The 22,242-nt window shown below is 52.7% G+C and overlaps 1 protein-coding gene across 1 annotated transcript; it reads right to left on the reverse strand.

Moving 5' to 3' along the window:
* Positions 1-1,050: 1,050 nt before the first annotated feature.
* Loxl4 (lysyl oxidase like 4) lies at positions 1,051-21,761 on the reverse strand. The gene is made up of 15 exons (XM_036180200.1): positions 21,725-21,761; positions 17,335-17,631; positions 16,609-16,787; positions 15,615-15,820; positions 14,314-14,352; positions 13,947-14,166; positions 13,141-13,327; positions 12,838-12,992; positions 12,028-12,195; positions 11,105-11,267; positions 8,709-8,952; positions 7,516-7,631; positions 6,724-6,860; positions 6,265-6,376; positions 1,051-4,167 (listed from the first exon to the last, which is right to left on the reverse strand). Exons 2-15 carry the CDS (start codon positions 17,612-17,614, stop codon positions 4,097-4,099), a joined length of 2,277 nt encoding a protein of 758 aa, XP_036036093.1. The 5' UTR covers positions 17,615-17,631; positions 21,725-21,761; the 3' UTR covers positions 1,051-4,096.
* Positions 21,762-22,242: the final 481 nt, after the last annotated feature.

A 22,242-nucleotide genomic window follows, 5' to 3' on the forward strand; every position in this document is an offset into this window, starting at 1 on the left:
TTGACCTCCTGGTGCATTTTTCTTTCCTCCAAGCTCTTGCCTTTTCTGTAGCTGTTAACTCTGACACCCTGCAGGAAGCATCTGGCACACAGCATGTTCTTAGGACAGTCTTAGCCTGTGCCAGAGGCACTTGGCAAACAGCACCAGACCATCCAGTACAGCGATGAGCTGCCAGCATGAAATAAACACCTCTAGTGAGCAGGTCCCAAAAGCACATGGTCAGGTCAGAGCCACCAGCTCAGGCCTCTCTGTCTCACATCTGCCTTCTTCATAGTTTTGAGAAGTAGTTCTGTGCTGAAGAAACCAAAGTGCTAGTCTTGACGGTGCTGGGGAGGTAGGAAGTTATGTCACATTTGCTTTCATCTAGGGCAGAAACTCCCTCTTTCTGTGCCATGACAGTGATGGATTATTAGCTTTGTCTAGAACATGGCAGAATGAGGCACTTCGCATAGTCCTCAGGATGGCACTGGCCTTGGGTCTGAGTCTTGATCTGTCTCTGTTGCTAGTCCAGTCTTGAAGCCCTGTCACAGTTCCTCAGCATTGTCTCTCTCGTTCCAGGTTTCCTTTTCCAGTGGCCCTGTTCTGTGAGTGTCACCCTTCCATATGTGGGACTATGCTGTTTCCTTGATCCTCCATTTCCACTGGAGTCTTTAGCCTGTGTGTGTGTCACCCTTCCATATGTGGGGACTATGCTGTTTCCTTGATCCTCCATTTCCACTGGAGTCTTTAGCCTGTGTGTGTGTAGGGTTTGTTCTCTGTCTTCATAGAACAGAGTTCTCTAATATCAGTAGGTCTATTTGGAACAGTGGGTACACTGAAAGAAAATGCCAAGGATTCTAGCATTGGCTTATTATTATTATTATTATTATTATTATTATTATTATTATATTAATTTTATGTGTATCAGTGTTTTGCCTGAGTGTCTGTGAATGCCTGGTAACTGGAGGCCAGAAGAGTGTGTCAGATCTCCTGGACCTGGAATTCCAGGTGGTCATGAACCACCATGTGGATGCCAGGCATTGTACCTGGGTCCTCTGGAAGACCCAGGATCTTAACTGCTGAGCCATCACTCCAGCCCCAGCATTACTTTATACTGAGAGGTGTACTTCTAAGGCACGTACTTGCCATGTTTTGGCAGCCTACCCCGTGTTAGAGAGAAGACCTATAGCCACACATATGCTGGCTAGGACAGCACACTACCTCTGAGCTGTACTCCCAGGCTGTGTTTGGATGTTTGAAGGCTAGAAGTAATCATCTTGAGAATCAAACAAACAAAATGACTTCTCTTGTCACTTGTCTGTGAAACTTCTTGTTAACTGTTTAGTGCCCTTTAAAGGCATTATTGATGATAATGTACAGCCCCATATTTATTACTCAGTTTTTAAATAAGTCTCATCATTTCCAAAACATTTTTTTTTTTTCTCATTAAGTGTTCTAGCAACAAATCTTCCATCTGATGATCAGCTTAACTCTCAGGGTTATTCTTATAATCCGTCTCAGAGAATAAATTTTTTAACTCGGCATTTGAAAGTTATGGTGCATTGCTATTTTACTTCTAATTGAAAATGTGCTTTTTGCTTACATTATTCCAGTAGTTGGGGTTGCTGTGTATTGGCCAGTGGTAAGAAGTCCTGGCCCAATACAGACTGCCTTGAGCTCGTCCACGTAGGATCAAATTCTTTGTTATGTCGAAGCTGAACTTTTGTCAGAGGAATGAACAGTGTGTGGCTGCTCTCATGGACCAGATCTCTCTAAAATAAGAGCTGCTTAAACGACGTGGCTGCTATAAAAGAAATATTAGCTGTTGGGGATGACATCTCATGTTCTCTGCTATACATACATGTTTTGTATATGGTGAACATGTAAATCTCAGGGTTATGTACAATCTGTAGTAGAAAGTTACAGTTCCTACAGAGTCTAGTTTTCTCTTCATAGCATGAAGACCCTTGTAGCACTGGGAGGTTACTTTCTGAGGAGGGAGCTTCCTAGCACCTCAGGGACAGTTTCTCTGAGGCCATTCACTGCCGAGGGGAACGTCTTCTGAGCTTTCGGTTCTGTCTGGAGCTTGGTGGTTGGTGTTCTGTTAGCATTCCTCATCTAGTTATAAGTCATGCCAGCCACCAGTCTTCTCATGTCGTCCTCTTTCAACTCAGAAGTTTAACAGCACAGCCCTTGTGTAGCCTTTTCCAGGAATTAGAACTGGCTGCACCTACCAACCGTGTGATGTGGGCAGGGAGGCTGAGACCGTGCTGCTGGTTACTGTCCGCCTGGCCTGCTTTCATGGTCTCTTGGAAACTAGATCTAACAAGAAGCTGAGGGGAAGCTCCCTGTCCAAATCTAGTCATCAGTCACCACTCCCCCCAACCCCCTAGCTAACTGCACATTCTTCTGCAGACCGTTAGCTTCATGGATGAGTATAATGTGGTCACTGTTTGCTGGGTCCAACAGGAAATCAGTCCTTCCCTTGTTCACCTAAACTGCTATACCAAAATAGGCTTCCTCTGCCAGATGAAGGAGATGAGGGAATGGGGGAAACGAAAAAAGGCACTTTGTACTCAAAGAAGATACCCCCAAAACATGTCCCTTTTCACTAGCAGGGTAGCTTGTGTATTGTGGGGAAGCGAGTACTGTAAATCAGCTCTGTCTGCTACCATTCATTTGTTTTGTAGCCTCTATTATAAAAGTTTGCGGTCTTTGGATTGTACTTTCTTACTCCTCCCCATCACCTCTCAACCTTTCTGACCCTAGTTTGAGTGTTGAGCCTCGGGAGGGTCATTGTAAAGCAGCTTGGTATCTGACTGGAGAAACAGACTGGGGTGGGCTGTCCCAAGACGTCTGTTGTGTGAATCCTCTGATGTGCAGCTCTGGAGGGACGAGGGTGGAGTGAGTGCTGTGTACTGAAGCTACAGAAGCACTGCTGGTCTGGTCTTTGTAGCAGTCCCTAGTGAGCAAACTTTATTGGTATTATAAAGACCTAGAAGGATCATCAGTGCGCATGTCATTGGAGAAAATGTCCAGACATGCCCAAGAAGACCCCGGGGTCTTACATCACCTGAGCAGGAACGGAGCACAGCCACCTCACACACGGATGGTGGCCTTTCCCAGGCTCGATCCTTGACGAAGTGTTCTTTCTCACTTCTGGTTTCCCCAGTCTTCTTTCCCTAACTCTCCCAGACCTGTCTTCTTGTTCCTGCAGAGTGGCTTGATGGACCAGCTTTCTCCCAATTGCAGGAGTTTGTTTAAGGTGAAGTGGCCTTGGTGAAATCTGAAGCTTAGACTAACCCTGCGATGTGGGTGATTCTACAAGAGACTGGACTGCCTGCCAGATGTGGGGCATACTGTTGTTTCTTCTGGCAGAGACCCTGACAGACTGAGTTTATGTGACCTCAGCTGTCCTCTTGATCTCTTGCTGCTCTGCAGGAAAGGCTCTGTCTTGCTACTTCTGTGAAACTTGCTCTCGCCTCCAATCCCAGTAATCAGGGATGCTGATCCATCTGGAAATGGAGGGAGGCCTGCGGGTTCAGAGGGACTAGAAACACTTCTGTGAGTGACAGAATGAAGGAGAGGCTTCAGAGGGTGAGGCCTGAGTTCTGAGTAGGGATAAGGTGAGCGACTGCAGTCACCAACTTCTCTGCCAGCTGTGACTTTGACATGATTATTTTGCATAGAGCTTGTAATGGAAAACTGACTCCACTTCTTGTGTTCTTTGGTCCTTGGTCCTCTGTTCCTCCAAAATGTTTGCAAAGCACCACTTAGAGGGGGCCTTGGCCACAGTTCATCCCAAGGAACTTAGAGCTCCTGAAACTGGGAACTATGCATCAGATTTTAAGATAGATTGAGTCTCCTTAAGGAAGAGAAGGCGTAGCTGGCCAGAGCCATGCTGTACAGGCCATAGGTACTTGGAAGAGGTCCAGAGCCATCCTGAGAGTGCTGCCATCCAGGTGGTGATTGGCCATCAAAAGGCTTCCTGAGCAGGTTCTTGGTGCTCCTTGTCACTGGCCCCTTGTCCTGTGAGTCAGGGCTCTGTGAAGGGCATGGCTCCAAAAGGCTGAGGTATCTGGTGTGTAAGCAGAGCTGGGAGTGTGCAGCAATGGCTTCAGATCAGGTTGTTCCTGAGGCGCTGTTCCTGCTCTAGGGAGAGCTCTGCATTGGGTCGGTAGGAATCTCCTGTGGGCCAAAGGGAAATAGCTTAAATAGCCAAACCCCTACAGCCCCTTTCCATCAGGGCAGTCATAGGCACAGACACAGTCAGTCTGTCGAGTGGAAAGGGCTAGGCTAGTTCTTTGCTCCCTGTCCAGGTTCATGTGCCCTGGGCACTGACCACCCTACTTGCCTTGTCCCCCAGTTTCTACCTGGTAACTCAACAGCAGCAAGGGGTTGGGAATGGAAGGGGAAGCCAGTCATCTCCTCTGCTGTGGCTCTGCAGTGGCAGGGACTGTCTGTGACTGCATCTCCAACCAGCTTCACCCTCCTCCATGGCACTAGCTGTCGCCTAGCTTATGGATGTCCTTCCCCCTGCAAGCTCACCGGGGACAGTAGTTTTCCACTCCTTTATCACTGGTCTCAGTGCCCCTTGTTTTCTGGGCCTCTCCGGTACTTTTGTTATATAACTTGAGGTGCATTGCCGTGAGCTCTCACACTTATATAAGGACTCTAGTGGGCTCTGCCTTCTGGTATTGCTTGTCTGTCCTTCCTCACTGCCCTGGGTCCCTAGCAGTCTGCATATGGAGGCTCTGTTGTCTCCATGTGCACAGTCCCAATTCCTCTCACATTCTTGTTCAGAGTCAGCAAAGTCTGCTCAGTTACCCAGATGGGAAGCTTAGATGCTCCTTCTCATTCTCCCCCATTTGTTGGCAGAGTTACTTTTAAAACAAACGAGGCTAGGGATGTAGCTCAGTGATGGGGTGCCTGCCTAGCCCGTGGAGGGCTACTGTGTGAACTCCGTGAAGAAATTTAAAAACAAACTTTGTTCCTTGACTGGAATTTGTCAGTGATTCCTGGAAGCCCATGGGATGGAGGCGTCAGTGTACTGAATCAGGACTCAAACCCCAGGGCCTTGGGATCCCCAGGGTTGCCTTTCTGTCACAACACAGCCTCCAGTAACCCCTCCCTGAAGAACACCTCAGTCATCTGGAAGCCTGTAGTCTGTTTCTATAAAAGAAAACTACCCAGGCAAAGTGAAACATGCCTGTTTCCAGGAGGCTGAGGTAGAGGGTGTCCCAAGTTCAAGGCCAGCCTGAACTGCATACCAGACTCTGTTTCAAACAAGAAATTTTAATTTAAAAAATCTGTAGCTGGAGGGATGGCCCAGTAGTTAAGTGTGCGCACTGCTCTTAAGGTCCTGAGTTGGGCTCCCAGTGCTCACTGTGGGCCTTACAGTGGCCTGTAACTCCAGTTCCAGGGGAGTCAGTGCCTCTGGGCTCCAGGGACACTTTGCACTTGTGCACTTACCTTCACACACACATCATTAAAAATAAATCTTTAAAAAGATAGTAAAGGAGAAAACCCTCAGGTTGAGATTTCCTGTCATGGGTTAGAGAGCGGTAAAGCTAGTTTAGAAGGCAGGCACATAGAATGCTCGTCTTCTGTAGCTCCCCCACTTCCAGAACCCCACTCCAGTACCACTTCCTGATATCCAGCTCCAGGCTTTTGCGTGCTCCCCATTTACTTTGTACCCTTTTGGGGGACTCACCAGGTTAGGGGGATCTGTTTGTATGCCTGTGCACCCTCTGCTGCACTGAGTTCCTGTATCCTGCTGTCAGACACATTGACAGGAGGGCCAGCTCTGCCCTGCACCTTCCCCTTACACACATACCCATAGGCACTGTTCAACTGTAAGATGGAGGCATTCTGTACAAAAGGCAGCTGCCTCCTTCCAGTGCCTCTTGGACACTACAGTTCTCTCTGCCCTGCTTACAGCTGGAGGTAACAGGAGAGACCAAGGGGAGCTTTTCCTGAGAAAGCAGTTCAGGAACACTATGGGAAAAGAGACAAGTATGGGCAGAAAAAACATTTTAAAAGGCATATACTACTACACCCAACCAGGAAAAGAGAGTCTTGATGTGGCTTGAGAGGACAGGAAAGATTCTGCGAGGATGGAAGTTAATTCATAATGGGGTGTAGTTGCTGGGTGGCGAGGTTGATGGTCTGACCAATGCCCTCCCATCCATAGCCATCTGTCCTACCTACACGTCATACCCGGGTGCACCTTTAAAGTTTCCAGCTCCCTCCTGTCTAAGGCTGTTGTCACCGTGGCTGAGTTACCTGTATGGCAGCTGTGCAGCCAGACTCGCTGCCCATCATACTTGCAGCGGCAGCGCAGCATGTTGTTGGAGAAGTCTGACTCTGCCACATCATTTGTGGGGTTCACGACCACCTGTAGTGAAGGGGACAACCAAGTGAGCAATGTGGTTTCCAAGTGAGTTGACATGTAGGGTTCTTTACACCTTACCTAGTATTTTACAAAGTGGTCTTTTTATGCCCTGATTTGCTGATCCTTGGTCACCCCAGGAAGTACATACATATCAGCATGCCTTTTCACAGATGAAGACTAGGAATTTCCCAGTGTCCACTGAATCGGGACTCAAGCCCGGAGCTTTGGGATCCCTGTGGGGGCTCTTCCCCTACAACACAGCTCCTAAAAGGGATAGGGCCCCTGGATCCCATGGGAAATCACCTTCCTCTGACCCCAGAGCATCTGTAACTGCTGGAAATCTTCATTACCTGGAAGATATAGTCCCCTGGCCGAACATCTGTGATATCCACCCACTGGCAATCGATGTCATGGCGGTACGTGTCCCAGCAACCTACAGCCACCCCCTGTTCCCCAAAGTTGGCACATGCATAACGCCGCTGCACTCCTGTAAAGGAGAGTACACAGTTACCATGGCATCAAGAAGGCATTGAGGCTGGGCACTCTGTGGTCCTTCATAGGCTTCAGCAGTTAGTCTTCAAACTGGCTTTACCAGCTCTGTTCTGCCCAGCACGTGAGTTTGGGGCCTATGGTTCTGTTAAATGACTTGCCCAAATATAGGATTCATGCTGACTGAATTTGGCATGGGCAAACTACATCTGTGACAAGGACAGTGATATTTTTTGGATTCACTAGTAAAAATCCCTGTTGGTCTAAGAGGTGTGGTGGGGATTCCAGCCCTCTGGTGCTGATTCTGTCCCCCAGCCCTCAGAAGGTCTGGTTCACCTGGTCACATCACTAAGGGATCATAATGAGGGGGTACAAGTAGAGACACATTCCCTGCCCTCCAAGAGCTGCTGGAAGTGTTAAGCCTCCTTAAGGTGGTACAGGGCGCTGGGGATTGAGAGGAAATGAGAGCTTTCCACTGAGGATTTCAGAAGGCAGAAACTGAAGTTTTTGAATTGCCCTTGAGTGCTACTTACTGCCAAGCTAGACTCTAGGAGTATGGGCTGTTGACCAGGAAAGAGAGGAGCTTGACCCCAAAGGTACTTGAGATCTGTTAAGAGTACACCAGGAGGCTATGTGAATAGGAACCCACAAACCTGTGGGGCAGTTAGTGTCTTCTAGACAGAAGCTGGCCTTGTGTCCCTCGGCCACTTTGGAGCCATTGAGTGTGAGCAGGTCATAATGGGTGAAGACTTCGATGCTGTGGTAGTGCCTGAGGAAGAAGCAGAGCTGTCAGCCCCACAGCAACAGGAGTGGGTCATCTGGAGAGGTTAGCAGGGAAGGTTGAGGCCCTATCATTACCCAAGGAGGGAAGTTGTAATAGTAGGGCAGTGCCCTTCTTCCCAAGCTCAAGATTAGCCTGCTCACAGACTGCTGGCATTCCCGTCAGGCAGCAAGGCACAGCTGTCTCCTTTACCTGGAGTCTTAATTCAGGTAAAAGAGGTACAAGCTGCTCCTGGCAGCCTTCAGAAGGCTGGGACCTTGGCTGCAGGGTCCAAGGTGGGAAGCATTAGCCCAGAGGTGGCCTCACAGTGAAGATGATGGGGAGAGAGTTTACTCCATCAGCCTGGGACCAAATTGCTACCATATTTTCCAATCCAGTGGTAATGACAGCTCTGTGCATGCTACAGGAAAAGGTGCTTATTAACTCAGGCAAGGCCAAGTCCCCAAATCGCTGCCCATTCCTCTCAGCTTTCCCTGCACACAGCTATGTCTTGAAAGAAAATAGTACAAATCCCTTCCACTCTGCCTCTGTCACAGGCATTACCTCTCTTTCTGGTGTGGTGCTTCCTTATAAGAAAGGATGCTTATTATCTCCTTCTGTACCAGACTGTTCCCTGCCATTCCTTTGAGGTTTTGCCTTATTACTACAGGAACCTGCCAACCTTTTCTGCAGAGCAAGCATCTTATTTTGGGTCTTCAGGTGTCTGGGGTCCCCACTTTGCTTGGCTTATGAAGACCAGGGCCACCTAAGGTCCAGTATGGGAGACGTGTGTAATACCAGGCTAGCAGAGACCACCTGCTGGCAATCACATCTCTTTGGAATATTGCTCTGGGCAGCCGGTCCCATGAGCACCATCCACGTGGTTACATCCAAGGAAGATGTGAGGGTGTGGGGGCAGGTAGATGCTCCAGGGATCCCCTTGTCTCCTATGGTAAGGCCAGCCAGGTGGCTAGAAAGGCAGATTTACTGGGACTTTACCTGAAGCCAGGGAAAACCAAACTGTTTAGTCCCTGGACTCTATTTTTGTCTCTCACCCTCTAGAGTCAAGTGTGGGCAGGAACTAACCTGTGGCACTGGTGCCAAATCCAGCTGTGGCGTCCAGCCTTGGGACGGAAGTCGGCCCGGCCAAGGTTGTAGATCTGTGAGGAGAAGCGCAGCAAGCGCCGGTGTCCGTAGGGCCAGTCCATGTGGTCAGCAGACTTGGAGAGGCAGTTTTCCTCGTGGGCACAATACAGCATGCTGAGTGGACGGTCCTCCAAGTAGGCCGTCTCCTGTACCAGCTGGGCATTCATCACAAGGTCTGGAGCAGCTGGGTGGCAGGGGCAAGGTGGAAGGCACAGTGGGAGGGCAGCAGAGCCTGCTCTCCAGCATGAGCACAGACTCGCCCCAGACTACCGAAGGAGCACAGGAACAAGGGCAACTGAGTCAGGAGGTGAGTTCTAATGCTAAGGAGAGCAGCCCATCACTGTAACCTGGGAGGCGCTCCGTCGTCATGGTTAAGGTTGCTGCTTTGGAGTCAGCATTTATTATTGCCTGAGTTTCTGACTATACCATTTACCAGCTCTGTGACTGCTTAATGCTTTTGTGTCTCGGGTTCGTCATCTACAAGTGGGAGTCATTGGTGATATTAATAGGTGGTATCTGTAATGTGCTTAGAACATTGTCCTGCAGTAAACAGGAAATGAATGTAAGCTATTACATCTTTTTTAATCTTACAAAGTGATTTTAAGTAGCCTAGAAGGTAAACGCCTTTCAAAGGTTTACTGATACCTCACTCAGTTGTTTCAGCCAGAGGCACCTGGGCCTCAGTCTCACAGTGACCCTTGGGCTGTAGTGAGAGGACCAGATTGGAAAATGAAGGAGTTGATCCTGGAGCCTGACCCTCAGCTGTGCTGTTCAGGCTGCCGAGGTATGGCACTGTGCTCCCTCTAGGCGGCCCATTCTAGCCTAACCATTTCCACAGGTGTCCCCATGCATCGCGTTTCTCAGACATCAGGGTATCTCCAGTGCCCCTCTGCATGCAAGAGTCCAACCTGAGGTCAGCAAGATGGCTCAGCCAGTAAAGGTGCACACCGTGCAAGCCTTGCGGGTGACCCGAGTTTAATCCTTGTATTCCAAGTGGAGGGAGAGAACTGACTCCCCGAAGTTACATGCATACACACAACAATAATAATAACTTTAATTTTTAAAAACTCTCGGGGTGCCTCGTCTCACTGGTCGGCTCAGCCTCCTCCCTCACCTTTAAGGGGCTCTCTTCTGAAGCTCTACCACTGCTGTCCTCCACGTGTCAATACTGCTGTGGAGTGAGCCATCGCTGTTCCCATGTCAACTCAAAGGGGGAAAGTGGCCTTTCTCACAGGGTGTGGGTTAGGTATTGGGCAGAGGCACCTGGGGTGGGGCTCTGTGCTCATGAGAGTGGATGGGAACACTGGCTTGTTTCTCTGGCTGAGCTTGGACTGCTACGCTACACGATGCCTACTGTGTCACTGCACATGCGCTTGAAAGTCCTGTGGCTTATGTTGGAGAAAGCCGGGATATGGCCACTGACAGACCTGAGCTCCTGAAGGAAAGGAGCGCTTTCAGAGGGAGTGAGGGGAAAACAAACCAAAAGATGTGAGGAAAGCCAGGGCGGGGGTGAGTACAAGCTGCTGGTCCACCTGTCCAGCTCTTAGCACCAGACGTGTAAAGGGACAGTCCAAGGTTGCCAAGCAGGGGGACTGAGAGCAGGTAACCAGCATGCTGTGACATCCTGTCTCTTTCAGGAGACAGTGAGAAGGGTGGGCCCAGGGCTCTCCCAAGGGTGCTACACAGAGGGCTCACTGGCAGGTTAGGATGTCTTGGGGTTGGAGCATGGCTGGGAAGAAGGTCAAGTGGCTTCTGGGGTTGGTGCCAGCCTGCAGCCTTTGGACTGGATGTAATTATCTTGGCTCCGGCCTTGTTGGTCAATGTCAAACAGATGCTGCTACCCTGAGAATCTGGGTCTGTGGGGCAAATTCTTGCCACAAAATGGTCTTGTCCTCAAGCCTGTTGGGTAAACGCCACAGCTTGGAAGGAACCCACAGCTCGGCCTTAGGCCTGGTGTCCCTCACATTTGTGTATCCTCTACAGTGTATTTCAAAGTATTTCCTACAAACAACAGTAAATTCACTTTATGTTGTGACTCGGCGCACACAGTTCCTAGAAAAACCATTACCCTTACTAAATGGAATGGACTGCCACGTTTTCTGTTCTGTTTCACTCTTCTGAAAATGTTGTTCACAATCCCCAGTTGAAAAGCCCTCTGTTAGCTCCTTGTGCTTTTATGGTTTCTCAATTTTCATTCTCACAGAAACTCCATGAGGGAGGTGGGCAGGGCAGGCTTTGCATCTGGATATGACAGGTGGCCCAGCTGCACAGCTGGAGAATGGTGGTGCTGCTGTGTCCACTCCCTGACCCTGTCACCCACTGGTCCCATTACTCACTGTTCATGCAGGCGACTCCAGCTGAGAAGCGCCCTGGGCCGTGGGAGCAGTGCACAGGCCCGTGTCTCTGACACTGCTGAAGGGCTAGCTCTGTGCCCGAGCAGCGAACTCCGCTCATCACCACCTCTTTAGCCTCTGGTGTCCCCTGCCAGTACCAGGTGTCCTAGGGAGACAGCCAGCCAGCATGGTCCCGCAGAGCAGAGTACCACAATTCAAGTCATCCCAATGCCTTCATCACGCCATCCCACCAGATAGTCCAGCGTAGGCCTTAAAATCTTTACTCATGAGAACCCTACCTCATGGGCAATCCATATCACATTTGGACCCCTCTGAAGTTAAAAGTTTATGTCATTGGGCAATTTCCTGCTGCCTGTGGCACTGTCCCATCGATCTCCAAGAAGGCAGCTCTGCTGTTGGAGCAGGACAAGTCTGGGCTCTCATTCCTACATCAGGTAGTGTGTCCCCATTCCCGGCTGCTCCTCAACCTCAACCAGGGCAGAGCTCAGGCCTCTGAGTAAAGTCTGCCCTTGCGTCGCCCAGCAGGCCCGTTGGCTACAGTGATTCTGCCTCTGCATCCTTCATCCTTGAACTCTGCGGCCCTCTCCCTGGAGAGCACACTGCAACCCTGGCCCCTCATTTCCTCAACTGGGTCAAACTTTTGCTGGCCACGGGCTGTTTATTCTTCTTCCCTCTTATCTGGCTGACTTCCATTCGTGATTCCCACAGGTGAAGACAGATTGCTGGCCATCTGAGCAGCCTTTCCTCAGTCATACCATCCCCAACACCCAGTTTGTACCAGCCCTACCATAGCCTCACTCATTGAGTCATTGCTGAGTGAATGAGCCTGGCAGCTCTGGCAGACATTTTAGTCCTGCCAGCCCAGGAGGCTGAGGCCTCACAGAAGGAGCCAGACTGGGACCTACCTGGATCGCGAAGTTGGCATATCCCAGACCAAGTTGTCGGCAGGTCACCATGGCTTCCATGAGCCCCCAGTGGTCACTGCATACAGTCCCCCAGCGTGGGACCCCATTCACCTCCACCTGCACCTCCACCACTCCCTCCTCCGGGTTGCGCCCACCAGCCAAGCGCACCTATAACAGTCAGAGGTGTGTAAAGGGAGAAGCCAGGATAGCAGGCTGGGACGCCTGCCAGAGAAGCGTGCTATGATCCACTACCACCCGTCTCCTGTGTCGTGACCTTAGTTCGATAGCTAGTGTGTGATGCCCATGCATGCTGGAGAAACCTGACTGAAAGTGCCTAACTAAGGCTTCTGCCCTGGACGTGTTTTCCTCTCACCCAACATCTCCCACCATTAGTGATGACTCACTTTGCCAAGGGCACCTGTGTCTGCCACCTTGTTGACTATCAACCCATTAGAGAGTTAACACCACTTTCCAAGACATCAGCCATTTGCCCACAGTCCCCAGTGCCTCTCCCCAGCACTGCTCTCTGGTGGCCCTGGCTTGATGCATCTTCTTTATCAACTTTGCTCAGAACCTGGGAGTGTGAGCCAATCTGTATACCAGTAAAGCCCCATGTCCCTCTGTTGTCTGTGGGACTATATGTGGGACCTGGTGACAGAAGAGAGTTCTTCAGGCCAGCCCCAAGGGCACTTGGATCACCATGGGTGGCAGAAACAGTCGCTGTTATTCTGAACCCCTCCCCCTGGCTCCAGGTTGTGCCCTGGGGGCTCCCCAGACCCTGCCTGAGGACATGCTCAGACTTAAACCCACCTGATTTTGGAAGCCCATGTCAGGGATGTTGCACCTGACAGCAGCGTCATTTGCATGCTGACAACCATTCTGTGACCCTTCCAGGGCAAGGCAGTCACTGAGGGTCCGCTCGTACCCCCTGCAGCGTACCTCACTCAGGTGGATGGGTCCTAACCCTGCAGGGAAGAGTGTACTGTGTGAGGCTCCTCTGTAAACCACACCTGTGACTTGCCCTCCCTAGAGTGTGCGCTTTCTGTTCTGGGCTGCCAAGAGAGCCAGTGGAACATCTGGATCTTCCTACACACCCCATACCTCCTTGCTCACCTTGGCCCAGCTGGGCCCCAAAAAGGGCCTCCCGGGCAGAGCCAAAGCCAAGCTGACGACACACGACGCTGGCTGAGATGAGGTTCCACCTGTGGTCACAGACTGTGCCCCACTGGCGGTTCATGAGCACTTCCACACGGCCCTCACCCACCTGAGCCCCAGAGCGCAGGCGCACCTTCAGCTCCTGCTGAAGAGGAGAAAGCTGCCTTCAGGAATGGTAGCCAGAGGCGGAGTCACCAGGACGGGGACTCGGGGCGGGACTGGGGCGGGACTCGGGGCGGGACTCCTGCAAGCTTCAAGGCCAGAGCCAAGGCCCAGATTCTGTTCCTGCCTTTGACTTCCCACAACTATCCTTTTCTCAACCTCTGCTTCTTCAGTGACATGGTGTGGCCGGGGCCAGGGGGAGGGTCATCTTTTTGAGACAGGGTTTCTCTGTGTAGCTTTGGCTGTCCTCGAACTCACAGAGATCCGCCTGTCTCTGCCTCCCGAGTACTGGGATTAATGGTGTGTGCCACCACTGCCTGGCTCTCACTTACTTTGTAAACAAAAGGCCAGGCTCAGATTCAATACCTTCACCCTCAGTGGGCGGCTACAGCTACAATTTAATTACCGTTTTCACAGTTGCCTTCTACCCGTGGGAAGTGATGGGTGGGATGATAAATGATCTCTTTAGAAAACAACAGTAACAAAAACCCCAAGGTTCTTTCATTCTGTGAGGCCAGCTCCTCCTACCCACTGGGCAGAGGAGCGAGGGCCACTGAGAAGGCCCCCACCTTCAAGTTGGTCGAGAGTACCCTGGGACCTACCTCTGCACGGGACTCCTTGCGCCTGGGCTTCGGCTGCTGGGAGTGGAAGTGGGGCCCTGCCACACAGCTGACCACAGCGTGCATGCCACCTGGACAGGCTGGCCGAAACTGGCCCCTTCCTGGAGCCACCTGTACCTGGCACTTGGCCAAGTGGGGCTCTGTCCCCAGGCAGTCAACACGATGAATCCAGAAGGAATTCTTTTTTGTCAGGCTGTTCAGCCTGGAAGACAAGGAAATATGGGTGGTGGACTTGAATGGGGATGCGGGAGCTCAGGGGAGAAAGAGGGGGGAAAAGAAAGGGATCAGGGGAGGAAGGGAAGCCCTTCATGCCATACCCGTGTCTGCCCTCTAAAACACCACTCCTCACCTAGACTTGGGGTCCTTCATCTTCAGATTCCAGACTTTTCTGTGGTAGAGAAAACAGATAGGGTGGAGGGATGCAGGAATCGCCTGCCCCGATCGCTCAGTTCTGAGTTTATAGCAGACTTCATACCGTAGCTCATAATAGACTTTTCCCCAGACCTCTTTCCCTCCCCCTCCCCCCTTTTCTTTTCCTCTGTTTCTCCCTCTAAAGTCTCCACTGTGGTGGGGCTGCCATGGAATAAACAACTCATTCTTGCCACTCCCAGTCCATATGAAGGGACCCTTTGGGGGGGAGTCTCTGAAAGAAGGCACCTGGAAAACATCCCCTGGGAACAGAGGCAGCTGAGAGCTTTGTTGGGGGAAGGGGGCTTGGGGGCAGGCACTGCCACCCAGGCTGTAACCAGAGCTGCTGCTCTGCTGAAGGGTGGTAAGTTCACAGGGCCTGATTTGCAGTTACTAGGTGGTGGGGAGCCAAGGGGCCATGTCCCCATCATCCCCAAGGATGGGGACATATGGCTGCTCACTATGCTTTTTATTCAGAACCAGGCTCCTGTAAGCCAGAAGCAAGGGACTTGCAACTGCCTATAGATGAAGCGTGGCAACCCAGTAGGGGTGAGGCAGACTAGATGACGTAGAGGCCCCCAGGGAGAGCCCTCTGTCTTGAGAAATGATTGAGGGTGTCACCGACACAGCTGTGGGACTGGGGTGGTGGTGGTGGTGTGTGGAGCTGATGCAATCTTCTCCAACAGTTTGGTCACATTTCTGACAGAGTATTTTTCTGTCTCCTTTACACAAATCCCCACCCCAGGCCTTGCTTGCACGTAGCCCAATTATAGACTGACAGCACAGAGTCCCCCCAAAGGGTGGTTGAGGGTCGTGTGTACCTCAGTCAGAGCTAGTTCCTGATGGAGCCAAGACCAGGATGCATTCTGTCTGCACTTGTGGGCAACAATGTAAGGGCCTTCAGTTAAATCCTTTTAACAAAGGACACTAAGTTTCCCATCCAATTGCTTTCATTGTGTACCAGTCGGTTCTTTCTATTGAGTTGGCAAGCATAAACTTTACTTTCTGACCACTTCTGGGTGATTCTCAGAACCTTGAAGTTCCTTGCTCACCCTTAGCTTTCTTGAGAGATCCCTAACTCAGCAAGTCCAGGAGCTGTCCCCAGTTGGTCTGTTTTCCTCCGTTCCCCACATGTGAGGACTGCACTACCACAGACCTCCACCCCATCAATGTGTCCCTCCAGAATCTCACTGAACCCTTCCAGGTTCATACCACTCACACACAGGTCCAGCCCCTTCCTACCTGTAGTAGTGGTTGTTGACGGGTACCTGGCTGGGAAAGCCCAGCATCCCGCACACAACCCTGCTGTTGTTCATGGTCCAGCCCTGGTCACACACCTGCCTCCAGTGGCCCTCGTACCGGACTTCCACAGCCCCCTCGGTCACTGGGCTGTGCCTTTTGGCACTGGCGAGGATGGGTTTGAGCCGTACCTCTTCCAGCCGCCGGCCCTGCAAGGCATGGAGTCACCTTACCATAGGCCATGTCCCTAGGGTCCTGGGTCTCCTCTAGGCCACTGCAGATCTTCCTGAGAAAGCCAGGCTCAGAGCCATCTTCTTGCCCCACATTGTCAGGCCCAGAGAACAGGAGGCATTTGCTGAAGACTACAGGAGAAGTGGGAGCTGGAATCTTGGTTTGTCTGGATCTAACTGGGGTCAGGAAAGGAGCCCTCGGAGGATGGGGGTGTTCAATGGGCATGGAGGGGCCTTCTTTGTGCCACCCAGAAGAGAGTTGAAATAGGCAAGAACAGGTGCTTGAGACCAGCCCCTGTATCCTGTGGACCCACCACCCTAGCCCCGTGTGACTTAAACCAGTGTAGAGCCCTCCATGGTGGCCCATTGCAGATCCAGTGTGCCAGGGCCAGCTAGCTGTCCTCAGGCAGAGGCTGCCCGGCAGCAGAGGGTGGGAGCCGGCTCCCTGCCCTGCCCATTACTGTTGTTTGGCTTGAGCTGTTTTTAGCTTGGGGTTGTTTGTGCTGGGAAGAGGCAGCAATTGTGGCCAAGCCTTGTGGGTGAAGCAGCCCCCTTGCCCCGTGTCCACCTCCTTCATGGGGAACAACTTCTGAGGTTCCCACCAGGCCTAGTGTCTGCTCCTTTGACTGGGTCTCCATTAAGCAAGGGTCAGGATTGCTCAGCCTGAGTGCTACTCATTGCTGCTTCTTCCCCCAGGCTCACCCTGCAGGAGGCTTTCTGTCCTGTCCAGTCCTCAGCTCAGGACAGGACCTGAACAGCCTCCTCACCTGGGGCCCGAGGGCATTGGAGACCTTCTCAGAGTGGTAGCCACGCTGGCGCTGTGGGTGGCATACCACCCCAACATCTTCTGAGTGTCTGCAGTCACTGACACCCCAGCCATTAGATCCACACTGGTCCAGAGTGCTCTCGGTGCCCAAACAACGCACATTGTCCAGCCAGATGGGGCCTGTGGGGGAGGGAGACGAGCTCAAGGGGGAGGAGAGTGACAGCCTTCTCCTGAGTGGGACCCCACACCGTCAAGCAGAGGAGCAAGGGAGAAGGAGGGAGTTGGTTCTCTGGGGAGTCTCGGGAGTGGGGGTGGGGGTCTTAGTATCCACACCCCTACCCAATGCTTCCTCTTGGAGCCAGGTCTACAGAAACTGTTTCTGGCTATGCAGGTAGATCTAGTGATAAGACCTACCTGTCCATCTGTCTACCCTCTATCCCTCAGTCACTTCCTAAGCACCCACTATGTGCAAATCACGGTGCTCGGAGAAGTTAGGTTAGTGATGGTGATGCTGGTGATCTCATTCCAAGAGAGAATGGGAAGGTCAGAGCAGAGGTCACCTGCAGCTATACTCAGGAAGGGTCCTCAAGAGGCCATTTGAACTGGTCATAAAAGGTTGGATGGGCTTGTTGAAAGTTCTGTTGGAGCCTCAGGGAGCCTAGTTCTAAGAGAAAAAGCTGCTCCCATGTCTTTGCATCCTGTGGGGCAGTGTGTCGGCGTCACTCACCCTCCCCCTGGCCATACTTGGCACTGTGTGCCCAGGTCAAGGCTGACTCAAAGCCCAGTTGTCGGCAGGCCACAGTAGCCTCCTGGAGAGCGAAGTCATCATCACACACGGTGCCCCACTGGCCCTGGTGCAGCACCTCCAGGCGGCCCTCCTCTGGCCTGTTCGCTGGACCCACCAGCCTGAGCTTCTTGGTGCCTGAGGACTGTAGCCTGCTGGGAGGGGCTTGGTCTAGCAGCAGCAGCAGGACCAGAGAGAAGGTGGCTGGTGGAGGCCACATCATGGTGACTTCAGGAGTACCTGTGGAAGGAGTGGGCAGTGGTCACCACCTCCACCCAACCTTGTCTCCTCAACAGGGTGTAGGCGGGAAGAGGGGCCTGCTCACCAAATGCTGTCCCTGGAGCCTCTGGGATTACCCTCAGGTCAGAAACACCTGCCTAGTGGTAACACGCTTGTCGGCCATCTGATGTTCCTGGCACCCCAAGTAAAGGGTAAGATGCTACTCCCCAACCTCTACAAAGGTGCATGGAATGCTGAGGTGGGAAGGAATATTCAGAGGAGTCAGGGCCCTTCCACTGCTGCTGCGTGGCCTGGCCAAGTCTCTTAAATTCCAGGCCCATATTTCCAAGGTGAGCAGGTTGAGCCAAATATCATCTGCTGTCTCCTCTGGCTTGGGTGGCCTGTCCCCTCAGCCACAGCCCAGGCCCGTGCCGCTGTATGGCCCATGCATCGGTTACACTCTGGGGAGAGACCTTGCTTTGGTTCAGCCAGGGATAGGGCTACTCACCTTCAATACACACAGAAGGGGAGTTGGCAGAGGCTTTTAAAGAAGAGATGTGTAAGCTGGGCAGGGTGGCTCCCACCCAAAATCACAGCCCTTGGGAGATAGAGGCTGAAGGATCAAGTGTTCAAGGTCAGCCTCAGTTACATGATGAGTTCAAGACCAGCCTGGGCCACATGAGACCCTGGCTCAAAAACCAACTAACCAAACGAAGAAAGAAACAAAAAAGAGAAGGGACTACTGAACCTGGGTCATGTTGGACGTTTGAGAGTTCTCCCAGGCTGGAAAGGGGGCAGCTTAGAGAGGTCAGGGTGGGCAAAAGAAGGAAGAGGAAAAGGAGTTACGTAGGAACAAAGCAGCAGGTACCCATCCCCCATCCCTGCTTGAGATTTGAGAGGAAAGGGGAGAGGCAGGCAGGTCCCAGATGATCAAGGGTCCTGTGTGCCTAGCAGAGCATGTTCCCTTCATCTTGTTGGAAATGAGGAACCCTGGGAGGGTTCAGGCAGGGACACATACATTAGAGGGAGGGCCAAGCTGGGCCCCTTAGCATTTTAGCAGCCTTGGTCCTGGGACTGGAGGGCAGGGCAGGGCACAGAAATGAACCATGTCTGAACAGCTACTAGAGTGCTCTGAGGCCCCTGCTGCTGATTTTCTTCCACCCTGACTCTGGATGTCACTATAGGAGTGGAGGGAGGAGACTGGCACCATGCCAATGCTGTGTCTTCTGACACACACACACACACACACACACACACACACACACACACAGAGAGAGAGAGAGAGAGAGAGAGAGAGAGAGAGAGAGAGAGAGAGAGAAGTGGGGGGTGTCTTGCTTACACAGCTAGAGCTAGCCTTGAGTTTAGGACCCTCCTGCCTTTGCCTCCTGCCTTCCGGGATTCCAGGATGTGCCCATAGACATTAAACACTGCTCCTCACCCTCAGCACACACAGGAGGAGAGCTGAGAAAGCTTCCAAAGGTAGGACAGGCCAAGCAGGAGTGGTAGCATGTAATCCCTGCACTTGGGAGCTGGAGACAGGGAGATCAAGCGTTGAAGGACAACCTTAGCTACCTAGCAACGCTGCTCATGGGGGAACTGATCAGCCGGAGTAGAGAAGGTCTCAGGCCCTGCTACTCCAGTCCCCAAGGGTGGTATCCAGCTGAGAGTCACTCCTTATTCCTCCAGGACCCAGCACTGCCCCAGACCCCATGGCCTTGATGAATGCAAGGCTGGATGGTAGGGAATAGACATATACCAGATGGCCTTTCGAAATGAGCGTCATGGCAGTGAGGACTTCCTGTTGTATCCCCAGTGCCCAGAATGGTGCCAGATGTGAAGGAGGCACTCCAAACCATCTATGGTTGCCTGTGTGGGAGGTGCCATGGCATGGGGCTTGAGTCTTAGGTCTTGAGATGGGGGAGTCAGGCTGCCTGGGTTCAAATTACACCTCCCCACAAGTCTAAGTAATGTGAGGCAACTTTGCACCTCAGTATCTCCCCTCTCTAAAATGGGGGTGACAGCGGCATCCACATGTACCAGATCTATAGGACTGTGCACTGGACGGACACAGCCAGTCCCTTAGAAGAGCAGCTTACAGCAGTGGACCCTTAATACCACCAGCAACTCAATAGAACCGATGGTCTCTACCTGTCCAACTGTGGGTCCTAGACTCACCTACACTACTACGTCAGATTCCCTCCCCTCCCCCCCTCCCACCCCATCTGCCACACTGAGGCTAGGCCCCTGCCATCTTCCACTGGCCCTGCTGCACTTTCTTCCGGATGACAACAATGATCTGGTGTCACTCCAATTCAGGGGCCCAGGGGACTTCTGGCTGGTTGGCACCAGAACGCTCTCTGCTGCTTCCCCATGTCCCCTTTCTGCTCCTCTAAGGAGGGGGGCACCAAGGTTGGAGCCACACCAAAGTCACCCCAGAGAGCATTCCCTCTCCACAGAGGGGATGGGAAGTACTGAGCTCACAGCCTGGGGTCACTGGTCTGAGTGGAGAGATGACTCTACACTGCTCCTCTAGGAGTCAGGGAACTCCTAACTACCACCAGTGATGATGTCAGGAGTCCAGGTTTCTCAGTGTACGCCTGTGAAGTGAGAAGTGGTCCTAGGGTGTAACACGCTGTTGGGGGTCTCCAGTGGATGGGCATGGGCTGTTCTGCTTTGGGGCTTGTGGCTAAGGTCCACATAGCATGGAGGAGTCTCTTCAGAAGGCACAAGACAGGGATCTTCCACTGCAAGATCCTGGGCTCTAAGCCAGGCCAGTGCCCTTCCTTTCCAGCTACCAGGAGGCAGACCCTTGGAGGGGTCCCTTCCCATCCTTCCCACCCACTCCGGGATCCCATAACTTTTACTCATACCGAACTCTTCACCATTCCCAAAACAGAGCCTTCACTCCAAGTGCTCAAGGGTTTGCTCCCATCGCTCGTTCTACTCAGACTATTAAGACTCCTACACACACTTCAACACCCAGTTCAAGTGCTACTTCCTCCAGTAAGGCCTCCCAGGCTCCTATTTGTGTCTGTAGAACTGAATGCAGGAGGAAGGCTGGGCTGAGAATTAGCCCTTGGAGAAGGAAGCAGTGCCTTCTCTCAAGGGAAGAAGGGACTAGGTGGGGGGTGGGAGGGGATAGAACGGGAATGCCCGTTAGAAACATGTCTGAGTAGGCATCTCCATTTTACAGATGGAAAGGTCAGGCACAGAGAAATGAAATAGCAGGACTGGCCGGGATTCAAACAGGCCACTTGGCTACAGGCTCGGCTCTCAAAAGCGCAAAGAGTGAGGGATGCTGGATTGGGGGGGGGGGGGCTGGGGGGACTGGGGAGGTGAATGGCACAACAGCTTGTTGCTGGTTATGACTCAGGCTGAAGTGTTAGGGCGCTGGTGTAGGTACCAGCCCTGCCTGCTGCCAAGGGGCAGATCCAGGACCCTGGCAGCTCCAGGCTGAGCACCTGTGCCAGTTGAAAGGGCTGGAAAAGGGTGATTGCCCCAAAGATGACAAGAACGTGGGGAAGCTGTGCTGGGGCCCCAGCTGTGGGTCGCTGCTAGTCCTTTGTAGCTCTCTCGGGGCCCTGCCCTAGGCCCTGCACCCTCATGACGTCATTGCCCTGGGTAAAGCAGAGCCTGAAAAAGGCCTGCCACCTGTATAGGACTGGGGAAGGTGGAGTTTAAAGCCCTCTGCCTCCATTCGCTCTTCCACTTCATCTCCAGAAGTCAGCTCTGGGTGGGTAATTGGGGGAGCCCAGCTCTGCCCTAGTGCTTAATAGCCCAAACCACAGGAGTGACATCTGGTCCTATTTTACCCTATCCCTAGCATTCTTGCAGAGTGAGAAATGGTTTTACACAGTGTGTTCACAAACCTAACACACATACTTCCTCGGGCCGGGACGCACCACCCATGCAGCCTTGGAACCAACTTCCCCAACTTGGACACTTGTCCAGTGGGGAAGCAGGTTGTGACCCACGGGGGCTAGGCCGACGTGTCCATGGGGTCCCCCCATCCCTCCTAGCCCCTCGGAACTCCCAGAGGCCTGCCCACCCGCGACAGACAGAAGGACAGACAGCAAGAGGCAAGCCTGGGAAATCGCGTCAAGCTGGAGCTCACCGGCTGGATCCGAAGGTTGGGGCTGGGCCGGCGCCACAGCCGAGCAGCGCTAACGGGCCTCTCGGGGCGCCCTGGGGGCCTTTTATCCGCCAGCCTCCCGCCCCTAGTCGGGGCCTTCCCCGGGGAGGCCGCAGGCCCCGCCCCGGGCGCGCCTGTGTACACGGGCGCCCCGCCCGGCCAGCCATCAGCCAGGCGCGCAGCAGCTCTGGACAGGGCCAAGCTGGGAAGTCCCGGGCGCTGCGGGGAGCGCAGGGGCTGATGGTGTCCCGGGAGAGGCGCTGTGGGGGCGACGATCGAGTCTGCGAGTCCCGATGCACGCGCGGTTTCCTCCTCTGTCTAACGGGAGATCAAGGCTGTGTCCCACTGACCTCGTGGCACAGAGCGCCCTGCAGTCTTAGGTCTGGATCCTGGATTCCATGGGCTGCTCATGCAGGAAAATGCAATCGCCCTTTTTGGGTGAGGGCCCTGCTCAGTGGTAGGGTACTGCAGCTTCAGTAACAGGGGGTAGCCTCTCTGTG

This window comes from Onychomys torridus, chromosome 1, assembly GCF_903995425.1.
Source record: "Onychomys torridus chromosome 1, mOncTor1.1, whole genome shotgun sequence".
NCBI lineage: Eukaryota > Metazoa > Chordata > Mammalia > Rodentia > Cricetidae > Onychomys > Onychomys torridus.